Below are 12,684 nucleotides of genomic sequence, written 5' to 3' on the forward strand. Positions count from 1 at the left end.
CATCACAGCAGGGATGGCTCCCCCACTTGGCCTTGCCCACACAGGTGGAAGTGGCATTTTTTTTTTTAATTTTAAAGCAGAATTGTGACTAGAGGATTACTTGGAATTTAAGACCTGGGGGACTTGACGAGAATGTTCCGGCATGCAGCAAGCCTAGTGCTTGCGGATTGGAGAATGCGGAGATAATGGAAATGTAACAACTGTGGAAAATTTAAATGTACTCATCGCCTTGGTTTTCCCTCTCTACTCCACTCCTTCAAAATAGGGAGGAATGTAACTTTCTGTTCAAACACCACCCCTGCCCCAAAGCTGTGAAGATGAAATGCTTTCAGGCGAGCAATAGGCTCAGAATAAGACCTAGAAGACTGAAATCATGATCTCAGGGTGAAAGGCGGGCTGATATTTTGATTTTGAAACTACATCGTGGGGTTTGTGGAGTCCTGGCCCAGTTCTGAACACGGCATGCTTTGCTCATCCAATCCGATCAAGCCGTGAAAAAGGGAATGACCCTTTCCCGCTTTTCTGACCCGTCTCTGCTTCTGTTCCAAGGTGGTCCCTGGCCAACCACGAGTACTACGCCCTGCAGCATGCTGACAGTTCCAACTTCTACATCACGGAGAAGGTAGGCCACCCCCGTGACTTCGTCCGGGGCCCTTGCCCTTCAGGATGTTAAAATGCTGACTGATGTGCCATCGGTCCAGGACTTCTGTCACATGCTGGCCTAAGTTTTGCATTGTCCCTCCATGGAATCGGAGTCTGCAAACGAAGACCTGTGGCTTCTGTAGCAACCAGGAGGCACTTAGCCTCCCCAAGAGTGAGGACCAGACACGTGTCTGGGTCCTCTTTTAGCAGCTGCGCTTGCCTTCGAACAGCGGACTTTCTAATCATCTCTCTTACTGCTAATCTCTTACTGCTCGGTCAAAGCTTTCCTGTGATACTTAATGACAGTCCAGTTTCCTTTTTCAGACATTACTCCCCGCCCCCTAAAGAGCAATGTCTGAGTCCTCTTAAAGTAGTTGAAACAATGACAAGTAATCTCTTCAAAGGTGGCATTGGGCAGGCACTGAGCGTTCTGTGGTTTTGTGGGGCCCTGCTTTCTTCTTGGGTGACTTTTCTGGGAAGCTTGGAGGAGAAGGGGGAAGAACTCTCCCACAGTTGGGGAGGCTGTGGGGACCCTGGCAGCAAAGGGGGATCAATGTCTTAGAGCTCCCTGATCAGAGAAGGGAAAGCAAACATTCATGCAGAACCTCCCAGATGCCAGAAAGTGGACCGCCAGGCCCTTTAACATCTGTTGGTTGGTTCCTTTCCGAGACGAACCTGTGATAGAAACAATGTTGACTTGGGGGTGACAGATAAGAAGCTGAATCCTAAGGGTCCAGTGGCTTGGTCAGAACCACAGGGGCAGTGAATGGGAGGGTCAAGAAGCTAGTCCAGATCTCTGGGCTTTGTCACTGTTCCTTTGGGGGGTTTCTAGAGGAGTTTGGTGTTCAGCTCGGTTTTATGGAGCAGCCACCGCAATGCAAAGGGGCCGGTCCTGGCCTCACGCAGCTTGCAACCTGGCAGGATTGGCTGGGGGGACAGGCAGCCCTGTGAACAGTTTCCACCCCAAGGAGGGGGTCGGTGCGGGGACAGAGGTAAATACAGAATGCCCTGGGGGGAGGGAGCGTGAGACAGCCGCAGGCCCCTGGCTGTGTTGCTCCCAAGTTTGTCCTGGAATCAGGTGGTGGTGGAAGGTGGGCGCAGGAACAGGGGTCTTGTGCCTACCATGACTGCTTGCTCTGCCTTGAGGAGTATGGTTGTGGGGGTAGGGGACCTTCAGTCTAGTCCACAGGGAGGATAGCCACAGCCTAGACATGCTTCCAGAAATTGCTCGGTTCTTCCCCACTGGACACTGCCATTTTCATGACCCATCGTGTCTTTCCCGTCACCCAGAGATCCGGCATGCTAGAGTTAACCAGAGGACCAGGTCTCCTGGCCCAGTTGTTCATTTCACTTGTTTGTTTTTTTTGTTTTTTGTTTTTTAATTCATTCCACACTTAGTTTTCTGTCCTTATTGTCTCCTTGCATCATTTTCTTCATACTTTATTTTATCCTATCTTTATATGATCTGCATGCTGGCGTTTGTAAGACTGAAGAGGAAGTAAAGTTCAATGGTAGCAGTTGAATGTATTGCTGTCGATGTCCTGAAGCAGAAGACTGTCTCATTTCAACTCGGTTCACCTTTTAAAGGCAACTAAAGTAGTGTGGCTTCTGGGGTATTACTGGGAAAGATTGGATGGTTTTCTACTATTTGAGTGATAACATGAAGAAGTGTAAAAATTATTAAGTGATAAAATTATGGGACAGTAGAAGCTATAATAGGGGTTTTCAGGCATCGCCAATCAGTGGGTAGTGAAATCCACTTAGTAAGTTGTAAGGGTATTAAAAATCGGGATATAATAAATAGAGTAAGCGTGTATCACCTGTGTAGTTTGTGAAATACTTGTGTTATACGTGCATATGTAATACATGTGTTTGTGCAGGATTTGTACCCTGGGTAGAAGTGCAGAAGACACAGAGTCACCAACAGCGCTGCCCGTGATTAACCTCTACAGGCTTGGGTCCCCTGGTGGCTGCCCTGTCTTCGGCCGCCATTGTCAGGAGATTCCTCGTGACGGGATTCTCGGACTAGAGCCCAAGCAAGCAGCGCAGAGAGAACCTTTCAAAAATACAGATTTTTAGACCTGGGCCCCGGTGACTCAGCTTGTGCAGCCCTGGAGATGGCCTGGGATTGTGCATTTGGAGGGCCCTCCTGGAGTTTGGAGCAGGGCACCCAGGGGCCCCCTGGAGGACCACGGCTCTGGGGCCGCTGTTCTGAAGGGACGGGCTCCGTGTGCGGCAGGCACCGTGCGCACCGCGCAGCGTTAGGCTCTGAGATCGACTTAGGAGTGTGCGTAGCTGATTCTTGGAATCATTAAAAAATTCGTACGATATTTATGCTTTTGTTCTCAGGAAAATTAAAAGAGACTCAGAAAGTTGAAACTACTTAGAACAGTGGGAACACGATTATTTTATTGGGCATCCTCGTCATTTTCTGGGAACTCTTGTTTTGCCTGAGGACGTTCTTCAGGTTGAGTTTAAAAGGGACCCCCCCACCCCCCTGCCGAGCCTGCCCTCCGTTCTGTCCCACCTCAGTGGGCAGGAGCAGGGATCATTCTCGTATCAGGAGCTGGGGCAGTGAGGGGACTCGTCTTCCTGATCAGAGCCCTTTCTTCCTAAATACGGCATCATGCCTCTTCCTTCCGTGGCTGCGTGTGTGGACGACCCAGGACTCAGTATGCGCAGGGTGGGAGAGGGACCTCGAACCCGGGGTCCGCAGCAGCCCACCTGGGCTGCCTTCAGTCTGCCGTGAGGTCCGTCTAGCTCCTTGCAAGTATTCCTAGAATTAGAGGCCATTTTCCCTGTTTAAAGTAATGTATTTAGCATCATCTGGGTTACAGCCCAGAGGGTTGTTAGGTAATATTTGCATCACCATAGTAACTGGTGACTAATTTTTGAAACCTGTGCATGTTCTTAGTTCCTGATTCTCCCTTGCGTACGAGGTGGTCCCCCTGCCTCGGCCAGAGAGAAAATAGGACCTGTCATTGCAGAGAGGGAAAACGCTCCAGGCCGGGCGAGCGAACGCAGTTTGGTGACTGATGGACGGACCCTGGAGTTTCTCGGGGAGGCACCTCCCGACGCCCCTCACGCTGTCCAGGCCCACTTTCTGTAACAGCCTTCGTTTGCTCACGGGGTCGTTAAGTTCGTATGTTCAGTGCGGCGGAGAGGACGTCGTGGGGCTGAGCAGTGCTATGCAGAATGGCTCAGAGAAAGTTAAGGGCCGACTGTTTGCAAGTTCCGGTTCTGCCCCAGAAACTGTTATATCGCAGGGTTACGTCTGAGAGAGGGGAGGAGAGAGAACGCAAAGTCACCGGTGCACTTTTTAGCGTTATCGAGGTGTACCTGACAGATATATAAAATTATGAGACATTAAGTGTACATCATGGTAGTTATATGTATGCGTCATTGTGAAAGGATTCTCCCATCTACTTAATGGACCCATCCGCCACCTCGCTTACTTGTTCACTCGGTGAGGACATCGGAGTTCCACTTTCTCAGCGGATTCCAGCTATAGCATACACTGGTACTGACCGTAATCCCCGTGTTGTACATTAGGTCCTCAGTCCTCATCCACCTGGGAGCTGAAGTCCGTGCCGTTTTCCCCAGCCCCTGTCTCCTTGCCCCAGACCCTCGGTCCCTGGAAACCACTTTTCTGCTCTCCGTTTCTGTGTCTGACTTCTTCTTCCAGATTCTGCACAGAAGTGATACGATGTTGTATCCATCTTTCTCATCTCACTTGGTATAACGCCCTCCGGGCTCCTCCGTGTGGTTGCAAACGGCAGGATGTCCTTCTTTCTCTCGGCTGAGTTGTACTCCATGGTGAATCCTCAGACCACGTGTTCTTACTCGCTCATGTACTGACAGACACGTGGCCATTGTAAATGCTGCAGTGAGCATGGCAGTGCATGTGTCTCTTTGATAACCTGTTTTTATTTCCTTTGCCTATGTACCCAGAAAGCGGGATTTCTGCATTATTATACTAGTTCTGTTTATAATTTTATGAAGAACTTTCATACTGTTTTCCATCGTGGCTGCACCCATTTGCATTTCCGTCAATCAGTATATGAGTATGAGAATTCTCTTTTTTTTTAATTTGTTTTTAAAAGATTTTATTTATTTATTTTTAGAGAGGGAAGGGAGGGAGAAAGAGTGAGAGAGAGAAACATCAATGTTTGGTTGCTGGGGGCCATGGCCTGCAACCCAGGCATGTGCCCTGACTGGGAATCGAACCTGCAATGCTTTGGTTCACAGCCCGAGCTCAATCCACTGAGCTACGCCAGCCAGGGCGAGAATTCTCTTCTTTTCTACATCCTTGCCACGCCAACCCTTACTCCACCCTCCCTGCTTTTTCTGGTAATAGCCATTCTCACTGGTGTGAGATGGACTCTCATTGTGGATTTAATCTGCATTTTCCTGAGTATTAACGATCTTGAACACCTTTTCATGTATTCATTGGCCAACTGTATGTCTTCATTGGAAAAATGTCTGTGTAGCTCTTCTGCCCATTTTTAAGTTGGAATGTTTGGTTTTTTGATATTGAATTGTGTGAGTTCTTTCTATATGTTGAATGTTAACCCCTTATCAGATGGATGGTTTGTAAATACCGTCTCCCATTTCATCGCTTGCTTTTTCATTCTGTCAGTGTTCTCCTCTGCTGTGCAGAAGGTTTTCACTTTGATGAGGTCTTACTTGTTTATTTGTGTGAATTCTGTGTACACTTTAAATATTCCAGTGGAATGTGCCTTCTGAACAGGAATGATATGCATTCCAGTTCTCTATCTTCATTCCAGTCTCCTGATGCTGGTATCATTATCTCCATTTTACCATGAGGAACAGGAGACCCAGAGCCATGAGGCAACTGTTCAGGCCGTTCGGCGGGGCAGTGGTCAGGCCGGGGCGTGGACCCAGGTGGGTCCGCTTCCAGTGCCGTCTGTGCCACCACCTAGCAGCCCTCCCGCCCGCTGCCCGGGCCCTGATGGATGTGTAATGCCCTCCCTTCGCTGACACCAAGCCAGTGGCCTGACAGTAGTTGCCGTAAGAAAAGAAACACAGGAAGTTACAGCCTGCAGGACTTGGTTACCAACTGCAGTCTGTGGCTTCCTTATTCTTTAAGAGGATAACTTGGAGGAAGTTGCATGTCGCAGGTAATCTTTCACTCACTAGGGACTGGCAAGTCCATTTCCATTGGCCTTCAGGGTGGTTTGTAGAATTGTCTAAGGGAGAATAGTTGCACTGAGGCCATTAGGCAGACGGGACCGTTGTCTTGCCATCATTAATTCTAAGCACGATGGAGGTAGATACCCAGAAAGCATGGGGCATGGTGGGGGATGTCTAGGAGACCAGGCAACGTGGACAATTGAAGTCTCACCACGATTTCAGAATGGTACTTGATTTCCCTCTTCTAAGACCTGCTTTATAAATTAGGAAAAGTACAGTGATCTGCCTACCTTGGGAGAATCTTATTTTGATAAGTTCTTATTTTGTAATAATGGAGATAATCATGCCTCATCCAGGCCCTTCCTGCAAACCTGAGGCCAGGAACCTTCAGGATAGAAGTGGAGTTGTTTGATTAGTGCCCCTTCCTGTGTAGTTCTCGCTTCCTAGGTGCTCTGGGCTCTCAGACGGGCCCTGAGCTTCCCAGAATCCCGGGGCGGATGCGGGTGGTGAGCCCTCTGGAACAGGTATGTCTTACCAGGTCAGGAGACTACTCAGCCACGTGGAGCTCAGTCCAGCTGTCACGCCGTGAACCCTGGGCTCTCCAGAGAGCTTAGTGAGATGAGTGTGTTCCACCCTCCGCACTCGCGTGTCTCAAGGTCTAGCTGGGCACACGTGAGAAAGGAGAGGAAGGAACTGAACAGTAGACCGCCCTTAATCTTGGCTTCAGTTACCACGGCCAACCACAGTCTGCAAATGTTAAATGGGGAATCCCGGTGATAAATGACTCGCAAGTGTTCATTTGCATGCAGTTCTGAGAAGCATGGTGGAACCTCATGCAGTCCCACTCTCTCCCACCTGGGACGTGCTTCATGCCTTAGTCCGCGCTCTCCGCCCGTTAGTCCCTTAGCGGCCACCTTGATTACCGGGTCAGCTGTCTCGGGACAGTGCTTATTAAGCTCAACTGACCCTTATTTTACTGAATAGCAGCCCCAGGGCACGGTGATGCTGGCAATTCAGACCTGCCGGCTGGAAAGTGCTTCCTTTAGGTGAAAGGTGAAAATTCTCGGCTTCTCAAGGGGAGGGAAAAATCACAGGGCGAGCTTCTAGGGTCTGTGGTAAAAATGAATCCTTTGTCCTTGGGAAAAAGGGAAAAGAAATGTGTGCTAGTTTGATGCGAGAGAGCGACTACCTTCCCGTCACTTGCATTGCAGTATAGTGTGTGTTTCAGTATTAGTTACCGCTGTTAACCTCTTACTGGGCCAACTTAGAAACTATACTTTAGTATAGGTGTGTACGAGTGTGAGTAAATGTAGGGTACATAGGGTTTGGTACTATCCTTGGTGTCAGGCATCCATGGGGGGCCTTGGAATGGTGGGGGGCGGGGCCTACTGTACAGAACAGAAGAGAAGGATCCAGAAGGGCCCCGGAGGAGGCTGACGGAATTTGGACCCTGAGAGACCAGCGGGAAATGCGTCCCCTCGGAGGCAGCGCCTCCTGTGGGCTGTCGGCACACTGGCAGGCCGGTCGGGGAGTGACTGGGCGGATGGTGACAGCTACCCCTATTGTCCGTGGGAGACGTGCGGGGGGACGGGGCCCAGCGGCCTGCGTCCCGTGGACGGTGGGCGGTGTTGGAATCCTCACGGTCAGCCTGGAGCCGGGCTTTGTTGTTACCCGCTCCCCTTCACGAGGGCCCTGCGGAGGCTGGGAGGGGGTAAGTCACAGCGGGGTAGGACCGGGGAAGTGTGACTCTGGAGCCCTGGCCCGCACTCTGGGCTGCGCTGTGGGACCCGCAGGACTTTCTGACCGCACTGTGCCACAACTGGGAGGCACCCCAGTGCCGGGTGCTGGGGAGGGACATCGGTCTTTCCATCCTGTTACCCCCCTGGGGAGCTCTGTGAACGGTTTTCGTTCGACCGCCGCGTAGTTCCCGCAAAAGCGTTCCATTCATACACACCTTTGACCCGTTAACCCAGACTGATCAGCGTTGCCGAACCAAGTGATGCGGCTTAGAGATGCCCCAGAGGGCACACACCTGCAGCAGAGCCTCCTCTCCTTGCACGGGGACCCGGTTCCGTTGCTGTGCGGGAAGGTCTGAGCACTGCAGACACTGCGCATGGCCCTTCTCAGCGGCGGCAGATGACACGGGAGTGCGTGTCTCTGTTGGTGGCTAAACAAAGTGAGAAGGGGGGGGTGTGTCGTGTGGCTGTCTCAGGAGTGCTGTAATGAAAACAGTTCCAATCGATACCTGCATGTTTTCATTTCAAACACACCTTGTCGTGTGGCGGACGCAGGCTGCCCACTGACGGAGGGCAAGGCGGTTGCTGCAGCCGCACCTGCCGGTGTGCGGGGCGGGGGGGGGGGGTGTGCCCCCGCCCGAGGCCTCTCGGGCCCCCTCGGCTCGTCTTTGACACCCCATGGCTGTAACCTTGTGGGGTCTGGGGTATTACTGGGAAAGGGGGAGTTCTCTTCTGCTTGGAGTATAACGTGGAAAGTGTAAAACTGTTTTTAACTGATAGTTATATGATATACTAGAGGTAGTACTAGTTTTTTTCAAATTGCGGCTTATCCCTTATTAGTGGGTATAAAATCAATTAGGTAGGTTGAAAGAGCATTAAAATAGAATCAAACCGAGTAGGAAAAGATCAGAGTGTATTAGCATGTCATTTTCTAAAATACCTGTTTCATGTACATTCATATGCCATGCATGGATGGTGTTAGTTTTGACCCTGGCTTGGGGTCAGACATGTTTGATAATTGCTAAAAATCATTACACTGGGGGACTGAGGAGAGTAAAGACAAGAGTTGTATGTTAAGTGTTTTAAGGAAGACGCGTTCGGAACGTGTTCTTTCTTGAAGAAAGTTACACACACACACAGGCATGCGCACACACAAACACGTACACGCCTCCCGGCCACCACCACTGAACAAAATCCGATGCAGGCTGAGGCGTGTCTTCTCCGGGGGAGCGGCCCTGCCCCTGGTCCCCAGGAGGGGCAGCGCTGGGGCCTGGTGCCACGTGCCCCTGCCCTCTTGCCTCCACAGCTACCTGGGGCCGGAGGTGGCCACCCGGGCCGCCTCCGCAGGACTCAGTGACTCTGGATCAGAGCGCTCTCGGCAGGACGGGCATTTCCGTGTGAGCCCCGGAACGCTGTGGGTTTCCTCACCCGGCACGTGCTCGGACTATGAGAGCTTCTGCATTTGTCCCACAGAAGCCTCTGTGGCTGCCTCGGCAGAGCGCGCCCTGGCCAGGCGTGGGCAGAACGGGCTGTCACCTGCAGGCCCGGGCTCCCGCCGCCGGGACTGGCTCTCAGCGGGCAGGAACGGGCGGAGGAGAGCGGGCCTGCTTCTCCCCGTGCCCCGTCCCTTCAGCTCTCCCGGGGCCCCTCCCTCCAGGGCTCCTCTCTGTCCCCGGCCTCTTTCACGCCTGCCGTCTCCTCCGTCAAAGACTCCGCGCTCGCCTGTGCCTGGTTGCTGAACCCTCTCTCCTCTGGCTTGTGACTCAGCCTGGCTTCTCTGGGGGATGCTCCAAGTCCCGTCAGCTGCCTGGATGCCGGTCACCAGCCTTTGGGAAGCACTGGGCTCTGCTGGACGGGTGGAGTGGCCTGGCTCTCCCACCCGGTCAGGCAGGGCTGTCGTCAGGAAGGAGCAGTCGCGCCGGGAGGAGAAAGCCCAGAACGTGTGGAGTCGATACAGCAAATTCGTGCTGACTTCCTGTGTGTGCCAGGCTCCCGCGGCGCTCCATCCCTGAAGTCCGGAGCGGGAGAAGGACAAACTGGTGCCCACCCCAAGTTAACCAATTACCACAGGAAGTGCCACAAAGGACAAATGGGAGCGTCCAGACCTCATTCAGCCTGGAGCAAGGCGACACTTAGGCAGAGATCTAAGAAGACAGACTGGGGGAGGCGGGAAGGCCCTAAACATGGGCAAGATGTGAGGCTGGAGAGTTTGGCGCAAGCCCTAGTGTTTCAGGCCTCATAAGGCCATGCTCGGGACTTTGAACTTGATCCTGACGGTGCTGGGAAGCCTTCAGAGGGTGTTAAGCTGAACCTGACCACGAAGGTTTGGACTGTAGACTGGCCCCCTGTGATCGATGAGTCTGAATGCAGCCTATTGGAAGAGTGCTAGAATATGCCAGGAACGCTCCGAAGACAGCTCACTATGGAGAGGAGAAGAACGCAAGGGTATTGTGAAACGTGTGTAGAGACGGACATCGAATGCTGGGCAGCAGATAGAACCAGGAAGATAAGAATCTTCTTGGAACGCCTGCCTTCACAAGCTGCACCTCCTTGACATCTGGGTGAGGGGTGACGGTGGTGCCCTGCAGTTGGAGGCTGCAGCTCCTTCCCTTGATTTCCACAGAGATGTGTTCTTGATACATTTGTTGATGTGCACAGCCTGCTAAAGCGTGGATACATAGTTACCTTATTGTCATTTCTAATTTTAACTTCCTTTTTCGGCACTTGTAATTAGAATATAATAAAAGTTTTCTGCCTAATATTCATTGATAAAAATATAGAGAAACATCTGTAATATTTTTCTGTAGATTGAGGCATAAAGGTGCAAGGGGGGGAATTGATTTGCTCAGATTTTATGGTTAAATATGTGCTGAGGTGAGTAAGATAAGACACAGTTCTCATCTCAGAGTTGTCAGACTAGCGGTGGGCTAGGTTGATACCAACTGATGATGGATGGGGGTCATGTTTGAAAATATTACTGGGAATAAGATTTTTGAGTCAATGAGGTTTATAATCTGATACTGGATTTTTGGACCCATTCAGTATACATGAAGAAATTGTTTAGGTAAGATATGAGCTTTTCTGCTTTATTTTTAAAAACATCTTTATCAAGATATACACTATAAAATCTACCCAATTGCAGTGTACAATACAATGATTTTAGTGTATTTATAGAGTTGTGTCATGCTGTAGTTTTCATTTTTTTCTTGATTTTTTTTTTAGAGGAAGGGAGAAAGGTGGGGAGGAGAGAGAGATTTGTTGTTCCACTTATCCATGCTTCATTGGTTTATTCTTGCATGTGCCCTGACCAGGTATCGAACCCACAACCTTGGCTTATCAGGTCACTGCTCCAACCACCTGAGCTACCCGGCCAGGTTGTGCTGTGTTTTGTAGACAGTAAAGCTGTGTCGTTTCCACCAGGGTTATTTCTGTCTTCCAAAGGGGCTGCTCTCAGATTAAATGGGGATCACAGTCTCCAGTCTAGAGATTGAGAGTCAAGGCTGGGGTTCCAGCGTGCGTGCCTGCAGCACCATGTTTGAACGCCACTCACCCTCCGCTGGAAGTGACAGGAGCCTCTGGCTCTTGCCCCCCATTCCTGGGCACGAGGAAAACTCACCCTGTGAGTTCTCACCGACTCGTCAGCCTGTGTGCCCTTGAACTGGGGGCATCTTTCTGACTGGTTTCTGCTGTTGCCGAGAGAGAGAAGGGGGTCCAACTTGCTTACCTGACCTGGCCACGCAGGTGTACCAGAGTTCAGTCCACATCTCCATTCTGAATTATCCTGTCTTTTTCTTGTCCACCTAGCTTTAGACAAACTGCCTTGGTGTTTTGCAAATAAACCTTGCCCTGTCTCCCCAGGGTAGCTCTACCTGGTACTCAGCACCCTGCCCCCACCATGTTTCGGGTACTAGATTAGGTACTCGGGATGCAGATGTGACATGGCATGTCCTTGTTCCATGGACATGAGCCTTAGCAGCAGACGTGCACTGGCAGCGACCAGTGTCACTGATAGGATTGTTATTTCAGCACAGCTGACTCTCTTCTCCCTGCCATCCGACATGGTTTAAGAGGGAAGAACCCACGGCTACTCATCTGAGATCATCTTAACCCATTTCTGAGAAGAGGCTCTTAATTCAGTCCTCTTCCAAAACTCTTCCTTTTCCCTCTGCTGCTACAGGAATTACTGTCTCTTTAGTTTATTGTCTTAGCTTCCTTCCTTCCTTTCCTTCCTTCCTTCCTTCCTTCCTTCACTCCCTCCCTCCCTCCCTCCCTTCCTTCCTAATTAGGACCTGGACCTTTACTGTGGCCTTGAGCTGTTGTTTAACTCTTTGTGAGCTAATTTGTGTTTTCCCATCAGCTGGATCCCAAGTGCCTTACTGTGTCTCCACCTCTGGGCCCCCTCCAGTGTCTAACACGGTTCCTGAACACACGGTGTAGGTGTTCGAGGGTTTTCTGTTGATTTGATGTGACGTGGTTTCCCTTGCAAGTTAAAAAGTGCAGTTAGTTGTATAATACACTGTGTGGGTCGTCGGTCCATTCCATTTCCAGACTCTGCGCGTACCCTTTCATATTCCTGACAATGGGGAGATGGTAGAGTGAATAAATCATCTTAACGTTGCTCTTCGAGAGAGCCTTCCATCAGTGTTAGAAACTTCCAGTTGGCTCCCAGTCTCCCAAGCTGATTATCTTTTTCAAAAAGATAAAAAGATAAACAGACACACGTACACACTTATGTACACTCACACAATACCTGTACTGTGTTGGATGTCAACTAAAATTTTTTAAAACTTCACGAGATTTCATAAAATGATACGTAAACCTGGTCCCATGGATTCAAGTACTCCCTATTTAGAATAAGTGGCGTCTCTCCGAGAACTTGCTCAGCTTTAGGAATTTGTCTCCAACTCACAGCAATAGCAATTGGGAGGGAAAAGTAAGAGACCCTTTGGTACCTTATATTGTACGGAGAAATCGCCATTATGCAGATACACTGTAACACAATATCTGAGTCAGCATTATCATTTTTATTTTCACTGCAGCAAAAAACAACCTCTACGAACCAAACTGTAGTTGTGAGAGTCATTTTCCTCAAATTACGTGATTGTTCAGGTCTGAGAAAGTGAGTTTTACTTTCTTCCATTCTGGGGGACCC

The 12,684-nt window shown here is 50.4% G+C and overlaps 1 protein-coding gene across 6 annotated transcripts in view; it reads left to right on the forward strand.

The window, feature by feature from the left end:
* ELMO1 (engulfment and cell motility 1) overlaps window positions 1–12,684 on the forward strand; it is a 472,430-nt gene that overhangs the window by 115,129 nt on the left and 344,617 nt on the right. For all 6 annotated transcript variants that reach the window (XM_045828139.1, XM_045828136.1, XM_045828134.1 and 3 more), the window contains one exon: window positions 550–622. In XM_045828139.1, the coding sequence (XP_045684095.1) occupies window positions 550–622 (73 nt within the window). The remainder of the gene's footprint in view (window positions 1–549; window positions 623–12,684) is intronic.

The sequence above is a fragment of the Phyllostomus hastatus genome, unplaced genomic scaffold (genome assembly GCF_019186645.2).
Source record: "Phyllostomus hastatus isolate PE091 unplaced genomic scaffold, TTU_PhHast_1.1 phas_scaffold_78, whole genome shotgun sequence".
NCBI lineage: Eukaryota > Metazoa > Chordata > Mammalia > Chiroptera > Phyllostomidae > Phyllostomus > Phyllostomus hastatus.